Source organism: Paramisgurnus dabryanus, chromosome 4 (assembly GCF_030506205.2).
Source record: "Paramisgurnus dabryanus chromosome 4, PD_genome_1.1, whole genome shotgun sequence".
In the NCBI taxonomy this organism is placed as follows: domain Eukaryota; kingdom Metazoa; phylum Chordata; class Actinopteri; order Cypriniformes; family Cobitidae; genus Paramisgurnus; species Paramisgurnus dabryanus.
Window position 1 is genome coordinate 45,061,577 of NC_133340.1, and position 18,337 is coordinate 45,079,913.

At 35.5% G+C, this 18,337-nt stretch overlaps 2 protein-coding genes across 6 annotated transcripts; one reads left to right on the forward strand and one right to left on the reverse strand.

Annotated features, from left to right (window-relative positions):
• Positions 1 to 21: 21 nt before the first annotated feature.
• On the forward strand, positions 22 to 2,507 carry npy2r (neuropeptide Y receptor Y2). Its single transcript, XM_065253968.1, has 2 exons — positions 22 to 188; positions 1,313 to 2,507. The coding sequence occupies exon 2, from the start codon at positions 1,344 to 1,346 to the stop codon at positions 2,469 to 2,471; it is 1,128 nt and encodes a 375-aa protein (XP_065110040.1). The 5' UTR covers positions 22 to 188; positions 1,313 to 1,343; the 3' UTR covers positions 2,472 to 2,507.
• Positions 2,508 to 3,606: 1,099 nt separating this feature from the next.
• Positions 3,607 to 16,534, reverse strand: map9 (microtubule-associated protein 9). 5 transcript variants are annotated; one of them, XM_065254791.2, is made up of 13 exons: positions 16,287 to 16,534; positions 16,048 to 16,156; positions 14,114 to 14,719; positions 12,632 to 12,804; positions 12,407 to 12,503; positions 11,696 to 11,751; positions 11,489 to 11,562; positions 9,230 to 9,356; positions 9,002 to 9,091; positions 8,762 to 8,923; positions 6,919 to 7,064; positions 6,572 to 6,707; positions 3,607 to 6,310 (listed from the first exon to the last, which is right to left on the reverse strand). In XM_065254791.2, the coding sequence occupies exons 1-13, from the start codon at positions 16,362 to 16,364 to the stop codon at positions 6,191 to 6,193; spliced, it is 1,974 nt and encodes a 657-aa protein (XP_065110863.1). In that variant the 5' UTR covers positions 16,365 to 16,534; the 3' UTR covers positions 3,607 to 6,190. The 5 variants fall into 5 exon arrangements, with proteins under 5 accessions (XP_065110863.1, XP_065110861.1, XP_065110860.1 ...); XM_065254789.2 differs by having other exon boundaries at positions 6,919 to 7,067; XM_065254788.2 differs by having other exon boundaries at positions 14,108 to 14,719.
• Between the last annotated feature and the right edge of the window lie 1,803 nt (positions 16,535 to 18,337).

Below are 18,337 nucleotides of genomic sequence, written 5' to 3' on the forward strand. Positions count from 1 at the left end.
TGCTCCAAGGCACAGCAGACGCAATGCTTTTCCTTGGTGGTTTCATAGGCAGCCTTTTGTAATTCATTTTTACGGCAAATGTGACTTTTTAATGGGTATGCACGATAAAGGTGGCAAGGACTTGGTGTGTTTCCTTCTTTGGCAAGACAAAGGGTCAAGAGCGTCTTTGGGATAAAAACTATTTGAAGGTAGGATTGTACCGTGTTAAATTATTGTATCTTTTTTAAGAGGATTTTTTCAAAGGAATAGAATTTAATTCAGCATGTTTAATTTATAAGTTGAAAGCAACGTATTTTTATTGAATTGACATTCCATATGATTTATTTAATAAAAGTTAATACAATTTAATAAAAGTAAGATATTGGTTGGAAATTTATGTTTTTATGTGCAAACGCATGATCACAATGCATTAAAATAAGACTTTAGCCTCTATTATCTAATCATTCATCCATCTCTCCATCCATTTCAGAGGCGGGCAAACTTGTCTTACTCAAGGGCCCCATCAGGTTTTGAAATTAAAGTGAAGGGCGCATACTATGAATGACAAATGTAGCTTAATTTATTACAAATTAAAACGTAGTTACTACTCTACTATATATTTTTATATTCACCCTACTTTTACTTTTTACTTTCAAATTCTGAAAAAAAAATCTCTACTCCTGTGCATATCAATGGATATACATTTTTATATACAGTTTTGGAGCATATTAAAGTCTGAGTAATATATTTGGCATACCATTTTTACAGTTATAACCATAAGGAGTATTTAGTGTAGTAACCATGTCTTTAGAAGACGAAATGTAATTTGATTTACCACAGTTTACTACAAATAAAATACCACGGTGAGACCATAGCAAATTTGTGTTTACAACAAATAAAATATAAGTTTAAACCATTTATATTTTCATAAGGGCAAATCATTCCATTACATAGCCGCAGGCAGATTTTAGTCTTAAATATTAACATTACTTCTTAAGAAAAAAACATACTGGTTTCTGTGGGAATTTTGTTTTAAACACGCAACATTCACTGTTAAGGTTTCTATTTTGCTGCCACTCTGGTGATGTCATATTTCATTCGAGTTTTTCTGCGCAGGTAAAAACTTTTGAATGTTGATGGTATTGCATAAAAAGAGTAATTCTGAACCAAAATCCTACACTATTTAATGTAATTATAAACTGCTTCGCGGCCCGGATAAAAGTGCCCAGTGTGCCAAATTTGGTACATACGGGCCCTAGTTTGCCCACCTCTGATGTAATTAATGTGCACAGTTCTAATAGGTTTTCAGGTAATTGTTTGTTTTCTTTTTCAGAATAAGTGACTAAAAGCAAGAAATACAAATTATGGAAATTAACATATCTGAAGATAGAACCCTGGGCTCCCACTTCAAGTCTACAAACTGCTGTACACCAGCCACTGACCGTGTTGAGGATGACTTACTAGATCGTTTGGAAGATAGCACAAAACTAGTGGGTGTTCAAGTGATATTGATTTTGGCTTACAGCACCATTATCGTCTTTGGTGTGACTGGGAACTCCTTGGTCATATATGTGGTGTACAACTTTAAAAACTTACACACTGTTACTAACTATTTCATCACCAACTTGGCTGTGGCCGACTTGTTGGTCAACACATTGTGTTTGCCTTTTACTTTGATGTATACACTGTATGGAGAGTGGAAATTTGGACAGGTAATGTGCTACCTGCTGCCATATGCACAAGGCTTAGCTGTGCATGTTTCGACCATCACACTCAACGTTATAGCGCTTGACAGGTATCGTAGCATCGTCCATCACATGGAAACCAAGATGTCCAAGGACATGTGCGTAGTCGTCATTGTGGTCACATGGGTTGCCAGCGCAATCCTTGCCAGCCCTCTAGCGATTTTTCGTGAATATGTAACCTTTAACCTAACACCTGAGCAGTCGATTCAGGGTTGTGCCGAAAAGTGGCCTGGAAGCAGCGCGAATGGAACCATTTACAGCATTGCAATGTTTTTTCTGCAGTACGGCCTCCCATTATGTATCATTTCATTTGCGTACACTCGGATCTGGAACAAGCTTCGAAATCACATTAGCCCTGGCGGTGGCCGTAGCGACCGACATCAACGGCGACAGAAAACAACAAAAATGCTGGTGGCTGTGGTTGTGGTCTTTACTGTCAGCTGGCTGCCCTTTCATGCCTTCCAGCTGGCTGTGGATATTGATAGCAGTGTATTAGAAATGAGAGACTTCAAATTGCTCTATACAGCTTTTCATATTGTTGCAATGTGCTCCACCTTTGCCAACCCTATTCTCTATGGCTGGATGAACAGGAACTATAGAGGATCGTTTTTGGCTGTGTTCAAGTGTGCCAGGTTAAATAACAGAATGAGAAGGGTTTGTAGCAGTGATGCAGTGAGGAAAAAATTTAGGGCACGAGATAAGCAAAATTCAATCAGTGTTACCTTTACGCAGGTAAACACACTGTAATGGCCATTTGCTTTTAGAAACTTCAGAAATAATTAACATAAGGATAAAGATTTAATAGATCTAAGGGAAGTGAGAATGTACAGTTTACAAGTTTGCAAATCTACAATGTTATGTTATTTATAAAGAGAAAAAATGGCAGTTTGGTTTTATTTAGTCCTGAAAAGTATTTCACAGATTGACACAGATGTTGTCCAAAACTCATTTGGCTCTTAATGTATCATGTTTGACCTCTTGAGCATCAGTGAATGCTTGCAGCTTTACAAGTCTCATGTATCAGTCTTCAGTGTGAAAATATGAATCTTAACAACACATAACCACAGCTGAAAACAAATATAGTTGGAAACATGCAAAAGATGTTTGAAAAGCAAAGAATGTGCAGGATCTGATCTGCGGTTTAATGGCTCAGGACAAACAAGGGACTCATAAAGCCAATTCACAATGATCCAACAAATGCCAACATACGCTAAATGTGGGGGTTTGTTTTAGTTGTTTTTTGTTGAACCAGTGTGAAATGGCCTTTAAACAACTATCACAGTCATTGACCATTCAGGCAACATCACGCATTATTAAGAAACAAGGGTATTTCATTTATGAACTGGGTTATTCTTTTAAACGTATTTATTATTTATTACAGCATCTGTATAAATCCTTTTATTTTTATTAACATTTTGCAGATTCTGCTGTTTACATGTACGCCTATTGTCTGTATATTCTGTATAACAAGTATAACACCTGTGTTGAATTTTTGACTAGTTACTTTGTAATACTCAGTTCTTCATAGTTTAAAATGTTGTATGTTTTATAGTTTGTGCTATATGACTGTATAATATTTATTTGGTAACATTTAAATAAGTATGTAAACTACTTTTACTTTTTAGAACTTGTGTGTTACTGAAATGTTAAAATGCTTCCTTAAAAGGCATGGCAATAGGAAAGTGTAAAGTTTCAACTAAATGTTTAACATTCTCTTCACCTACCTCTGAATGATTTTTGAGACAAATTTATATCGGGTACTGCTAATGATAACCATTTCATTAGATGACCAAAGAATAAATACAACAGAGCAGCAAGAAGTCTTTATAAACACATTATTGCATCTTGCAATTTCATTTTTATTGAAAAAACAAGTGTTGTATTCATAAAACATTTGATAAGGTGGAAAGGTTAGAGATAAACTTCTTTGTAGGGTAATGTATGAATCAACTGATGATTATAAACAGTAACAACAACCTCATTATTTACAAATGACCAATTTAATGTAATTTAAAATAATGGAATTGGAATTAAATAGTCTTAAAACATTAGCGATCAAGATCCAAATCAAGTTTTGAAAATGACAATAAGGCAAGAAAAGGCAAATAACAATAATACATAATAAAATCCTTACATTAAAAACATTAAAGAAATGTATTTGGTTTACAAATTCCCTACTCTGATCAGCCACCAACCCATAGAGATCAATCATCTAACAGGAAAAGCCTGACCACTCAATACTCGTTGGGCACAAGAGCACAACATAAAAATAGAAGAGGGTCTCAGAGTATTGATCCTGTCAATTACAGGCCTGTATGTCTTTGTATTTTATCTACAGCTCATTAATGAATTTCCATCTCTGCCTAAAGATCTTTTTATCTATAGACATCTCCTGCATTAGAGATTTTTTTTTCAAGCAGATGGCTTTTCATCTCAGCATGTGCATGACAAACACTGAAGTCATCTCATGGACACATTTGACAAATTTTCCACAGCAAAGACTAAATGTAAGGCGCCAGGCAGAGAATTAGCTTAACGCCAGATCCTATTATTATGTTTTCATTGCTCTAGTGTTGAGTTTTGTGTTCCATCGATACTGCAATCCCCCCAGGAGGATAAATGAAGATTATTCTACTGTACTTTCTAAGCATACCACAAATTAGATAGAAATAATAGGGAATTTGCTTGGAAACACAAATGTTTGTTTCTAGGTTAACATATGAATTATTGCAACCTAACAGTACTATTTTTAAGAGCACTATAGCTCTTCTGAATATAAATAAAGCAACATAGTTTCTAATCATCAACAAAGGGTCCAAACTGAATATTTTGTCAACGAGTAAACAAAAGTCTCTAGCATCAACTTTAACTAAATTATTAACATCAACTATTAACATTAACTACATTGTAAAAAGTTGGATCAACTTAAGAAATTACTTAATTGGTAAATTGTAAGTTGTTCAACTACAAATTTTTACTCAAAGAGAAAAAAAGTATAGATTTTAGTGGCGAGGTTGCAAATTTTAACTAACAGCTCAACCCTCTTTTGGAAAGGCATGAAAAAGATATGGTAGCCGCCACTGGACAAACACGTTGTCGTCTGATACAAACTCTCAGAACATGAAATTACATATTTGTCACTGGGGTGGTGCCTTTTCAAAAAGTACACTTTTTTACCTGTTGGCCGCTCTATGGTACATATCTAAATGGTACATATTAGGACCTTTTAAAAGGTACCGTCCCAGTGACAAAAGGTACAACTGTACCTTTTTCTGAGATTGTAGTGATAAAACGTTCCGTAGCGCAGAAACATGGCAGTGCAAAATAGCCACTTCCATTTAAGGTGACATGCTGTGTATGTAGATAAAAATGGCTCATCAAGGTACTAAAAACATAACAGTTCATTATGTGAGGTCTTTATACACCACTGAAAAAATATTTATGTAGCCTATATTATATTGCATTTTTGTCAATACAGTAGATCCTCCTAAAATGTACACATTGCAAACACTGTAGTTAACTAAATATCATTAAAAAAATCTATTTAAAAATAAATTAAGATAAAGGCACTTTACAATCTATAAATATATAACAATCTATAAATGTGACACAGGACCACAAAACCAGTCATAAAGATTTTTTTCCAATTTTTTCATACATCATTCAAAAGCTAAATAAATATGCATTCCCTAGATGTATGTTTTGTTAGAATACGATTTGAAAATCTGGAATCCGAAGTGTGCAAAAAATCTAAATATTAAGAAAATCACATTTAAAGTTTTGCATCAACCTACGATGTGTTGATATCGCATTTAAAGTTCAGAAACCAATGAAGTCCATATTCAGCAATGCAGATTAATGAAAACGTTTGTTTTAGTGGTCACTACTGGATAACTGCTGTGATGACCTTGTTGATTGAATGCAGGAAATTGTAAATTTTTTATAAACCAAACTTGAATGGGAAATCTCCAAGAAACGGGAAGCAAATTGTTCTGGCCAAATTTACTTGAGATTTTGCTGCATCGATTCACAAAGAAAGTTTTTATATATTTACGGTAGGCATTTTTGTCATAAAAGAAAAATAGATAATTTTGATCCATGCCTATTATTTTTTGCTTTTTCTACAAATATATTTGTTCGACTTACGCCTTTTTTTGTGGTCTATGGCAGTGTTTCTCAACCCTGGTCCTCAAGGACCCCCTTCCAGAATGTTTTAGATGTCTCCTTATTTAAAACACCTGAACTAACTCATCAGACTCCTTCCAGAATGTCTACCTAACAAGCTAATAATTTAAATCAGGTGTGTTAAATAAGGAGACATCTAAAACATTCTGGAAGGGGGTCCTTGAGGACCAGAGTTGAGAAACACTGGTCTATGGTCACAAATAGCACTAATTTATTTTATTTTAAAGGCATGTTTAGAAATGTTATATTTTCACATAAGGCCAATTACCAAAAAATTATGCTTATTTTCCAAATGGGATGGTTTTATTAGGGGGACTCCATGGTGGAAGGGGGTCATCATGAAGAATAGCTTGTATCCTCTTTTCTTTTCTTTCTCTTTTTTGTTGAAACTCTTTTCTTCTCTGTGATAAATGACCAAGACAACATAAAATCAGGATCAATTCACAGTGGAAAACAATAATAAGATACTGTTTAATACAGTATGTTTACAAAAGATATTTGAATTTATACCTAGTTTATCACAGTCCCAACTGATACATATGATATAGTTATATTACTTTACATTAATCAAATGTATGGTGCATAACAGCATGTTCATGGAAAGGCAGGTCTATTCATAACCTATTGAAAGAGCTTACTGTATTATACTTTTTGTAACATACCAGCCATTTGTCATACACTTCCAACGCCATTTTCTCTCGTTCCTCCTTTTCATATTGTTCTTCAACTTCTTGAAATGTTTCCTGCTTGCGTTCTTCTCTTACCTTTGCTTGAATTACACACTTCTTTTGTTCACTCCTAATGTATAAAGTAAATAACATCATGTTCTTCAACTCACAACAGGAAAGGTAAAAATGTAAGTCTGCAACCTGAGGCTTCACAAAGAGAACACATTAACATCTTAATGAAATCGCTTGCTTAAATGACTAGATCATGACCTACAGCTATTTAAAATAATTAAACAAAAAATATTGTTTTCTAATATTAAAGATATAAGTGTCCTACTTACCATTTCACGAAAGCAGATGTACACTCCCTATTCCTCTCATCTTTCACTCGACCTTGCTGTAGTTTCTCTCTTTTCTCAGTCTGTTTCTTTTTCCTTATCTTTTCTTTAAGGATTTCATCATGCTCCTGTTTCCATTTCTCAAAAACCTGCTTTTGGAAATATTTACATTGTCATTCCATCATGTGAAGGACCCATGTGTGGTGCTTTCAGAAATCACACTTAAATTTGCAATGTGTACGTTTTAGCAGCATCTTGCTGAAAGGTTGCGATTCGCAACCAATGGCTCAGTCCACCACTTACACCTCCCTTTTGAAAAACACATAGAAAAGCTACAAAATTGGCAGATTTCGTTGGCAGTCAAACAATAAGGTTAATATAGTTAGAAACGCACTCTGTGGAGCAGTTTGTCCATTTAGGGCTACTGTAGAAACATGGCAGCACAAAATGGCGACTTTTCATGTAAGGGGACTCGTGGTCCATGTTGATAGAAATGGCTTATTCTAAGACAGAGGTCTTCAACTACTTTTCTTCAGGGGCCAGATTTTAAAATTGTAAATATGACGCGGGCCAAACTTTTACCCCTATTTTTACCTTATATTTTATATATTTTTTTACTTTTACCATAATATACACATGTACTATATAAATATATATATATATATATATATATATATATATATATATATATATATATATATATATATATATATATATATATGTATATATATATATATATATATATATATATATATATGTATATATATATATATATATATATATATATATATGTATGTATGTTGTTTTTGTTACTTATAGTGTGTATATACGAGTTTATGTGTAAAAATTTAAGAATCTTAAACATATTTTGTTTGTTTTACTTTCATTAATTGTTACATGTCAAGTATTCACAACATATAGCCAGTCTTCTTCTAATGACTAAAATTGCACTACATGTTTTCTTTTTTTAATATTGTACATTACAGATATAACTGTCGGGAGTTCTCCCCCTAGTGGCAGTCGTAATGGAATTGCAGTTTAATCTGTCATGGGAGAGAAGCTAAATCCAGCGCAAGAACCTTTAATCTACTAATAAATTCATACTTAATAATTTACTTACCAGTAATCATTCGTCTTAATAAAAAAACAAATCATCACAAATATAACGACTTTTTTCAGCATTGTCTTCTCTTCCGCGTCTGTTGTGAAGCCCATGCGCGATGACGTGTTATCCTCAGACATATTTGCAAAGGTTTTTTTCCAAACTAAGCATCTCCCTCAGACTGTAAATGAAGCCCGGGCGCACCACAAAAAAAACAGCTGGGCCGCACCAGATAACATGTCAGACACGTTGTACGTTATCTGCATCACTTTAGTCTCGCGCATGCCCTTCACAACAGAAGAGAAGAGAATGCTGAATAAAGTCGTAATTTTTTTTTTTTTTTTGACCAAAATGTATTTTTGATGCTTCAACACATTCTAACTGACCCACTGGTGTCACATGCACTACTTTGATGATGTTTTTATTACCTTTCTGGATATGGACAGCATATACCGTACGTAGATTTTCAATGAAGGTCAACAAGCTCTCGGACTAAATATAAAACATCTTAAACTATGTTCTGAAGATGAACGGAGGTCTTACGAGTTTGGAACAACATGAGTCATTAATGACATTATTTTAATTTTTGGGTGAACTATCGCTTTAAATATGGTCAACGATTATGTTAATTACAACAGACATGAATATCACAATGCTTTAAAAAGGTGTTTTTGGTTTGTAATACATCTTAAAATAATATATGAATGTGATATTTCTAATAGTTATAATAATAAAAAAACGGACCTGTTTTGCTGTTTCCTTTTTTTCTTGTATTTTATCCATTTCCATTTGTTGTCGATTGACTGCCTCCTGTTTTTCTTTTTCTTTCTTTCGGATGACATCCACTTTTTTCTCTTTCCAGGCCTCATAAGAGGCTTTAGCATCTGCAATTTTTGCCAGCATGTCCTAGAACGTTGAGGAATAACAGAACTAAGGTGCAAAAAATGCAATGAACTAAACATAGACAAGAAATTATAGGTATACCTCTTGCTTTTTATCTTCTTTTAACTTTTCTTCCTGTTTCTTTGCCATCATTTTAATTTTTATTTTTTCTTCTTTCTTTTTTACCCATTCCTATGCAGAAAAAAACAAGCATGATTAGTATTTTAGCAAAATATCATGTTTTGGGGGATTTTGCAGATTTTTAAAAAAATTAAACGAATAATAGAAAATGGTCCACTAAACATAACAGTAAGTAATAATTTGACGAACTTGGTACACAGCAGCTCTTAGGGAATCTGCTGCCTCTGGAATCTGTTGGGCCTCCTGTGTCCTCTGATCCAGAATTTTCAATGTTCCCAGGTATTTAGACTCTGCTGTGTAGGAGCTCTTGGACTTCCTGAAATCAGATGAAAAAGGGTTGGGGGGTTCAAAAGGTACAAAAGACATTTTTTACTGAGTGCAACAGCACACTCAGTACATTTTTCCGGATGATAAATGTTTTTGTTTGGGCCATTATTTCAAAAGAGTAAAAATAAATTATTCTGACAAAAACAAACTGATGTTTTACTATGGTCTCACATGACTAGAATAACTCCACTTTTGCTAATTTAACGATGGGAAATATGGTTTTTGCGGCAAATGCACAGTCTAAAAGGGTTGTTCCTACTGTATTTTTGCAATGAGTAATGGGTGTGTTTTGGGCGTAACGTGCAATAAACCAATGAGAGTCTCATCTCTCATCCCCTTCAAAAGCCAGGCGCCATGCCGATTCCCTATTTAGATGATGGAATTTGTAAATTGAAAAACTAAGCGGAGGAAGAAGTGCCCCAGTTTAAGATTGATGTTAAAAAATTGTGTTGTTTTCATTTTTATTAAAATTGTTATTTTTTTGTATGAAAACCTTTTAAAAGTAATTTTCTTTCAGTCATGGAAGGAAAATTAGCAGGCTTTTAATTGCTGTAAATGGAAGGATAGCCTAGATGATCTGTGTAAATCTCAAAAAAATGATTTTCAAATATGCAAGAAAAGATTTGTATTCTAAAAATACTTTATTTGTAACAAACAGGATATAAAAAAATTTACAAACTACAACATAACAAAATGTTGAGAGCCAATACATTTCAGCACTCGGACAGTGCCGTGAGGGTTTTGAAAAGCATTAAGGTTTTTATCTCACCATATCCACAGGTACAAAGTCATCATATACAATAAATCCATGGGGTAGCATTTAAAAAAACATATAAAATATATGCATTATTTGGATTTGTTTACAGCAAAACATGTAATTACTAACCAGGCTACAGGTGAAGCAGCTCTTACGCCTTCTAACGTCTCGTAATCGGTCCTCATTTAGGTCTAGGAGACTCAATAATAATCTTTTACATTTTAATCCTTTAATTTTTCTTATTTAAAAACATTTAAAAACATTCAACCTGGCGCAACTGTTATTTTCACGTTTGGCGCCACGTTGTTTAAATAGCAAATGCATTTGCGCCCAATTTTGCGCCCATGAGCGTTCTGGTTGGAAAACGAGGTGTGTTGGAAAATTTCCCCTGTTACAGGGTCCCTGGTCGCAAAAAGTTTGAAAACTCCTGCTTTAGTGTCTTATAAATTGGGTAAACAATTGTCATTGGCAGGCGAACGTTTCCTCTTAATTGATGATATATTTTGGCAATGGTGGGGAAAGAATTAATGTGCTTTCCTCTTAAGCCAAATATTTGAAGAGTTTGGTTCCAAAACGCAATAAATACATTTTGACTAATTTCGGTAAAAACATGTTTTCTATACCAAGAAAGTGACAAGATGAAAACCACTATTTTCTGTTACAAACTTTCACATAGCATCTTAGGTTATAATAACAATTAGATATTTTTTAAGATTTATTATAAAAACTGATCATTTTTTCCACAAAATGCAATAAATCCATGGCAAGTTTTTTTTTTCAAACTGCTATAAATCTATTGAATCAATATATAAATGTGCATTAATCTTTGCCATGTTATATTCATTTAGTTGACTAGTGGTATACACTGATTAAACATTAATGGTATTAATCAAAACAAAACATTGCTGCGGTTATACTTGGGAATTCGTCGCTGAACTTTTTTTCACAGCAATCAGCTGTAAAAAAATTTTGTTCTGCTCGATTTTCGTTGGCTTCGCGTAAAATAATGGAAAATAATCCCCCCGGGGTCAATGTGTTAGCATGACAGAAGATTGATGCTGTCGGGAGAACAAGCAACCGGCATTTTTCTGTCTCCTGAGTACCTCTCGCATAAATTATTAGATGTTGATGGCTTTTTATTAGAAATTTGTTGCGGAAAATCTTGTTTTTTATTTTTAATGTTATGTTAGATTGTGTTGAACAAAACTACAATGCAGTGTGCAGTCTTATTCAAACAGCGTTGTTAGGTGTCAGATTCACAACGAACAAGTAGCCTTAGCAGAACAAATGCACAAAAAAATGAACAAACAGCTTTGTGTTTACAAAAAACTTGTGCACATTAAATTTAAAACAAATTTACTAACCTGCCTGAGGATTTGCTGATCTTTTGAGCAGGTAAAGTAAATGTGTGGTTCCCAAAGTTGCCATGGGAACGCTCCTGATAAAAGAGAAATTAAAACTTTAAGAATTAAATCACCATTTAATGGTTGACATAACTTGATGGGCACTGCAATATTTATTGACATTATGACTAAAATACGACAATTATTATAAACTATTATAAATCTTACATGCTTTTCCTCAAAGGATGTTGACTGTATTTCTTCTTTGCTCTCTTCTGAGGCAACTACAATCAAAAATACTTATTGCATGAAATTATTTATAACTTATTAATAACAAAAAAAAAAACTCACAGATCACCACCATACAAGATTTGTAGACTCATTAAGATGGTTTTTACACTAGGCACGTTTGCTGTCTGGACCAGTGTACAATTAGTCCCAGCGCCACGACAATGGTCTGGTTTCACACTCACTTGATTCTATGAAACCCCGATACACTTGCGTTCATCTTACATCATCACCAGGAAATGTTTTTTTATTTTTTTTATTTGGTGTTATAATGGACAGCAGAGCGAGCGTCAACTGCCCAAATGTGCATCACAATGCGCAATTCATGAGTTGTCATGGTAATTGTGCATTGTGGAAATGAATGATCATCATCATTGGCTAAAATGCTTTCTCTGGTTAGTTTACTTCCTGGATGAGTGCATACCCAAGTGCATGCTTTTATCACCTTCACCCAAGTTGTGCCACAGTTCCACAGTACAAGGTGGTCTAAACTTTAGACCATCCTGTACAAGTAGGCTTAGGTTACTTCCCTTGGTGCGCTCACAGGTTCGCATGACAGCATTCACATTTTTCATGCAAAACGTGCCCCATTGTGAACTACACTGTTAGTGTGAAAGCCACATAATACAGTATATTTAATCGCACAACTACCACTTCCTGCTATAGCTGGAGCCTCAGATATGTTCTCTGATGTTGAAGAGGAATACGTCTTGGACTTTTGTGACATGAGCCTGCCTTCATCTGGCCCCTAAAGTGAACAAAAGTAAACATCATGTCAAGATCATGGGCTTGATTCCCAGAGATTTGACAAATCTTGGAAATACATGAATGTAATGTACATGCAAATCTACATAAATCATTCTTATAGTTTCACACCTGAACACTATCATTAGTGGTAGAGGTGTTGGAGAGCACTATAGACATAGTGGAGGTGGCTCTAACACTGCAATCAGTGGTTTCTGCTTGTGTTTTCTCCTCTAATGGACCATGGTCATTTACCGTCTTATGCCTGGGCAAAGGCCTGGGTGACATGTCTTCAGCAGGACAACCTGTTTTCGAAAAAGGAATTTTATTGTATTATATGTTAGCTTATTACAAAAAAAATCTTTCTGAATGGTTGAAAAACAATAACCAAGCCTAATTTCATTATTCATTAACAAAGAAAAGCTGAGACCAACTAATATGCTGTTATATGATTTTCTTAGCACATCAACAAAGAATACAGGAAAGTGTTTTTATTAGGACCTCTTCTAGCACAGGGGTGCCATTTTGGGTTGTCCCAAACCGTGTATGTCAAAGTGGCTTTGGATAAAAGCATTTGGCAAATACTTAAATGTAAATGTGACATTATCTTATACCGAGTATACGGAGTAGAATGCAATTAATGTCAGGTATTGGGGACAGAATCAAGATCCAGATCATTGGTTCTCACTTGTCTCATGACTGTGAATGTCATCAATGCATATGACAACTAGTTATGAGACTCCTGAGAACCAATTATCATCTCACTTCCTGACATGAAGCCGGCGTGCCACCATTTCTGGTTTAGATGTGTTTACATTCAAAAACGATATACTGATTGCTAAATACTCTCAAAGTACAAATAGTTTTCTCTCATAAACACATCATTTTGTATTAACCTGCCGGAGATAAAATATAAAAAATCAGGTGCTATTCAATGTTTTTACAAAGCTATATGATATCATTGGCACAAGAACTGATGCTAGAGTGCCAGGACCCAAACATCATGCTCTTATAAGACATGAACTTCCAGCGCTTCTACACTGGCACTGTTTGCCATGAGGTTGGAATTATGATTCTTGTGCTCCATGTGTCATGTTCAGTATTATTTCGCACCAAGAAAACACATCAAGGCCCACATGCACAGAAACCATAAAAAATACAAGAATAAAACCTCCTGATAGAAAAGACAAAATCCAACACAATACTGAAAGTCAGCATCCATTGCAGACATCATGCGGTGTCACCAGACACAGGGCTTTCACAATCCTGTCACAAAATACAAAAAAATACCTACAGCGATAACAGGACAGTGACAAGATCATAAAGGGGCGGTTTCCTGGACAGGGATTAGAATAGTCCTAGACTAAATAAATGTAAGAGCTGTCCAAACTGAAAACAACTTGCAGTGACATATCTTAAAATACATCAGTGCACTTTGCTTTGCCTCAATGCACAAAAGTAATATTTTTAGTGAGGCATGTTTGTTAAAACTCCTTATATTTCCTAATTTAACTAAGGCCTAGTCCTGGCTTAAGCTAAACCCTGTTCAGGAAACCACCCCCCAAATATTATACAATTTACACAGCAGCAAACATGCAAAGTTCTTACCCTGACCTGAAGGAAGTTTTGTTTTGACACTTCTTTCCCGGGGGTGAGGAATAGGAAGATCACAATCTTTCCCAAAAGAAATCCTTTGGTTGTCCTGTTTATCTGACACCAATGATACTGGACTGTCACAAAGAGAGCCCTCTGATGGAAGAGGGACTGAAGATTTCCATTGGCTATACTCAGAGCTGAATGGCAAAGGTGATTCTGACAGGCTTTTCCTCACCATAGAAGATTCTGTCTGGTTCCTCATCCTCATTACGGATTCTGACCGATCGGCCTTCTGTAAAGTGGACTGTGGTTGAAGATTGTCTGATTGAGAGCAGAATGGGGAACCTGCTTCCTGATTTTTCTCTGTGGTAACAGAATTCTGTGGATTTTGAGGAGTGAAATGGAAAGAACCATGATGGTTACCTGCACTTTTCATTGAGTCTTGCTGCTCAATGTGGACAGGTGAACTTTTCACTTTGGTTTTTAAGAAAGATAGTTTTTTTGGTTTGACATTTTCGTCTTCATCATCCAAAAGCATGAAATCACTGATTTTGCCTTTTGTCCTTCCAGCTCTAAATCTGTCCTTTTTCTCTTTCTGTGTTTTAAGGAGGTTGCTGAGAATGTCTGCAGAGAGAATGTTTTACGATAAAGATCAAAGTAAATTACTTTAATGCAAATTATGTGATTAAACTGAGATTAGGTTGTCTTGTTGGAAAACTCATTAATTTAAACTCGGATATACGAACAGATATGTAGACCAGGGGTTTTCAAACTTTTTGTGTGTGTGGACCACTATTTGTAATCAAGAATTTTTGCGGACCACCTCATAATAATTATTATAAAATATGTCTACACAAAGTCCTGAATTAATCTGCACATCTAAATAGTCTTACTAGCACTAAAACTATAACTGGTCATCACATCAGTACAACAGGTTTCTTAACCTTATATCATAATTATTTATATACATATTCTTAGTGTTGGGAAAGTTCACTTTCTACATGAACTAGTTTAGTTCACAAATTTTAAAATGAACTAGTTCAGTTCATATTTGAAAATGTTAAACTAGGTCACAGTTCCAAAAATGAACTAATTTATAGTTATTTTTTACCATATTATTATTTTTAAATGATTGCCATTATAGCCCATATAGAACCACCACAGACAGCAATTATTTGATCAGTTTTAACACTGAAGCTAAATGCGTCAGATTTCATATTAATATCCAACTTTAAATCCTTTAAACCCAACCAGGGTTTACATTAGCATTGACTGTCTTTTAATTTTTGTATTGCTTACACATACCTTGAAAGGCTAGCTGGGTGGGGGTCGCACCCCGGGCGAGAAGCGCTGCAAGGCATTGCGTGTATGACAACTTGCAGGTATTGCACACCACACGTGCACGTTAAATAGCGTGAGCTTATTCAAAGTCTATTTCAAGATCCGGAATATGCGTAAGCAGCCTATGTTAATCGTTAACGATTTAGGACAAATATGATGTTATTTAATGTTAAACTATTTGAGTTGCGCGGCAGGAATTTCAGCAGCGTCTGTTGTTGTTGTGATGATGCATGCAGCGCGACTGGTGAACACCGAGTGGTGGCGGTGTTGCCAGATTGGGTGTTTTTTCCGCTACACATTAAGGCCTGTTTACAGTGTGTTTTAGTCGGGTTTTCGCCTGGAAGAATATACAAATCTGGCACCCTATTGAACGACGTTAAACTGAGAGAGCGTGCCGTTCACAGGCACCAGAATGAATGAGTTCACAGTTACGTTTATTAGGCAGCAGTACACGTTCGCCCAAAATATGAACGAGTTTGTATATTAAAATATACATATTCTTATTTTGCCTTTTCACGGACCACCTGCAGTACCCTCACGGACCACTAGTGGTCCGCGGACCACAGTTTGGGAATGGCCGATGTAGACCACACTGTCATTGTTGAACTCACCGCCATCATCATCTTTATCATGGTCTTCATCATCGTCAAAGTCATCAGAGTAGGAATATCTGGGTTTATGTCTGTTAGTTCTAGCAGACACAGCTGCCTCCAGCTCATTCTGAAATTTGACAACATAACGTTACATGTGTCATTGATTCCTTTACTTTGATTCTATCAAGGTAGACGGCTCACTAAGCAACTTAAATGACTTCACGTTGAAGCATTTTGCATATGCTTTATAATACTACCTGGAAAGTTGTTCTTCTGGATGTTTTTGGACTTTTCGTGTAAGCAAGTGTTGTAGAAAAATGATCGTCGTCCATCATATCTACCACACAGTTACTATGCAGTGCACAAAATATGTTTTAAATATAACATTCAGCCACCAAGCATTCAAACTTACTGGGCCTTCCAAACAAATTTGTGAATTAGTGTACTGTCTTCGGTTTAGTTGCTCAGTTCGACGCCATTTGTTTACGCGTGTTACCAAAGCAACTACCGGATGCCTATTTTGTCAACTTCCTGGATCCCTCGTCGGTTGTGGCTAGAAGGTATACAGCTACGGCTAAAATCTCGTGAAATCTCACCAGAAGGGCGCTGTTTTCCATGCTGTTTTCATCCTAATCCTCATAGATATGTATATAAAGGCTAGATGGCTCAAGGCGGAGTCAGCTGTGTCGTCACTTGGCGGCCATCTTAGGTCAGAGCTGCCATCATAGATATGTATAAAGGCTAGATGGCTCGCCCGCCCTGCTGGCCAATTGAGTGGAACGTCTGCATTTTGGCGGCCATCTTAGGACAGGGCGCTCGCTCACTCCTAGCATTGAGTTTTAATGATGCAGGTACTTTTAAATGACCATAACTTGCTTAATTTTTTACCGATTTTCAAACGGTTTGGTTTATTATAAACGTCAAAGATGTAACTATGACACTGCATACCTATACTAAAAATATATAAAAAAATCATGAAACATGTCAAAGCATCCAGTATTATAGCCACGTTAATAACGTTTGTAAAAAACCAAACCGTTTGAAAATCGGTAGAAAATTGAGCAAGTTATGGTCATTTAAAAGTACCTTCACCATTAAACTCAATGCTACGAGTGAGCGAGCGTCCTGTCCTAAGATGGCCGCCAGGTGATGCCATTAGGGACTCAGCGGTAAGCCATCTAGCCTTTATACATATCTATGGCTGCCATAGTGCTGCTCCCTGCTGCTGTGGACGGAAGGTGAGTGACATACGCCAACTAAAATGCTCGTAACTTGCTGAATTCTTGACGGATTTACAAACGGTTTGGTTTTTTACAAACGTTATTAACGTGGCTATAATTCTGGATGCTTTAACATGTTTCATGAATTTTTTATTTATTTTTAGTATACGTATTCAGTGTCATAGGTACATCTTTGACGTTTATAACAAACCAATCCGTTTGAAAATCGGTAAAAAATTAAGCAAGTTATGGTCATTTAAAAGTACCTGCATCATTAAAACTCAATGCTACGAGTGAGCGAGCGCCCTGTCCTAAGATGGCCGCCAAAATGCGGACGTTCAACTCAATTGGCCATCAGCGCGGACGAGCCATCTAGCCTTTATATACATATCTATGCTAATCCTACCCCAAACCACGCCCCCACAGTCCCAAACCCAACATCGCGCGAGATTTGGCCATACATGTATCACCTCTAACAGCTATCCACTAGTCTAGATTTACACACACAAATAATAAAAATAACAGATTTTTATTGAAAAGTTTTTTTAAATGTTTGATTTAAATGTAATACTACGCTTTTCTGATTTGCGTTAATCTATGTTATTGTATCACATTGCGTCATATTTGAGATAGGAAGACAGTAATATAGGGGTACATACCCTTCTGAAAAAAAAAATTAAAGAAAATTCTAATGGTTTCCATTAAAATACCATTAGGAACCATTAGCTTTTACCATTAAAACCACTACACTGTAGTGTGTTTTCGGGCCATATTCCATTAGAACCAATAAAATTCCCAATAAAACCATAGACATTTTCTGTGATGGTGTCTATTGTTTTTTTAGCAGGTACGTGCATTCAGAATAAAACTTGTATTTACACAAATATTTGAAATATTTATCAAGTGCATGCATGATATGACATATGTTTTTTGTCTAAAAGTATATTGCCACTAGGGGGAGACGTCAGAAAGTATTTCTCGTTTCTAGGCTAACAGTTTTTCTGAATTCCTAAAACACTAAACCCCGTTCTCTGAACTAAATTCCTAGTGTACTCCACCCCTTTTTTTAAATCATTCACTCGTTTGGT

Excerpts from the sequence above, each read along its gene's own strand:
- npy2r (XM_065253968.1), top strand. The coding sequence starts at position 1,344 with ATGGAAATTAACATATCTGAAGATAGAACCCTGGGCTCCCACTTCAAG.
- map9 (XM_065254787.2), bottom strand. The coding sequence starts at position 16,364 with ATGATGGACGACGATCATTTTTCTACAACACTTGCTTACACGAAAAGT. Across the intron at positions 14,720-16,047 it reads TGATAAAGATGATGATGGCG|ACATTCTCAGCAACCTCCTT; the intron begins GTGAGTTCAACA and ends TTCTCTCTGCAG. Across the intron at positions 6,708-6,918 it reads ACATCTGCTTTCGTGAAATG|GAGTGAACAAAAGAAGTGTG; the intron begins GTAAGTAGGACA and ends TTTATACATTAG.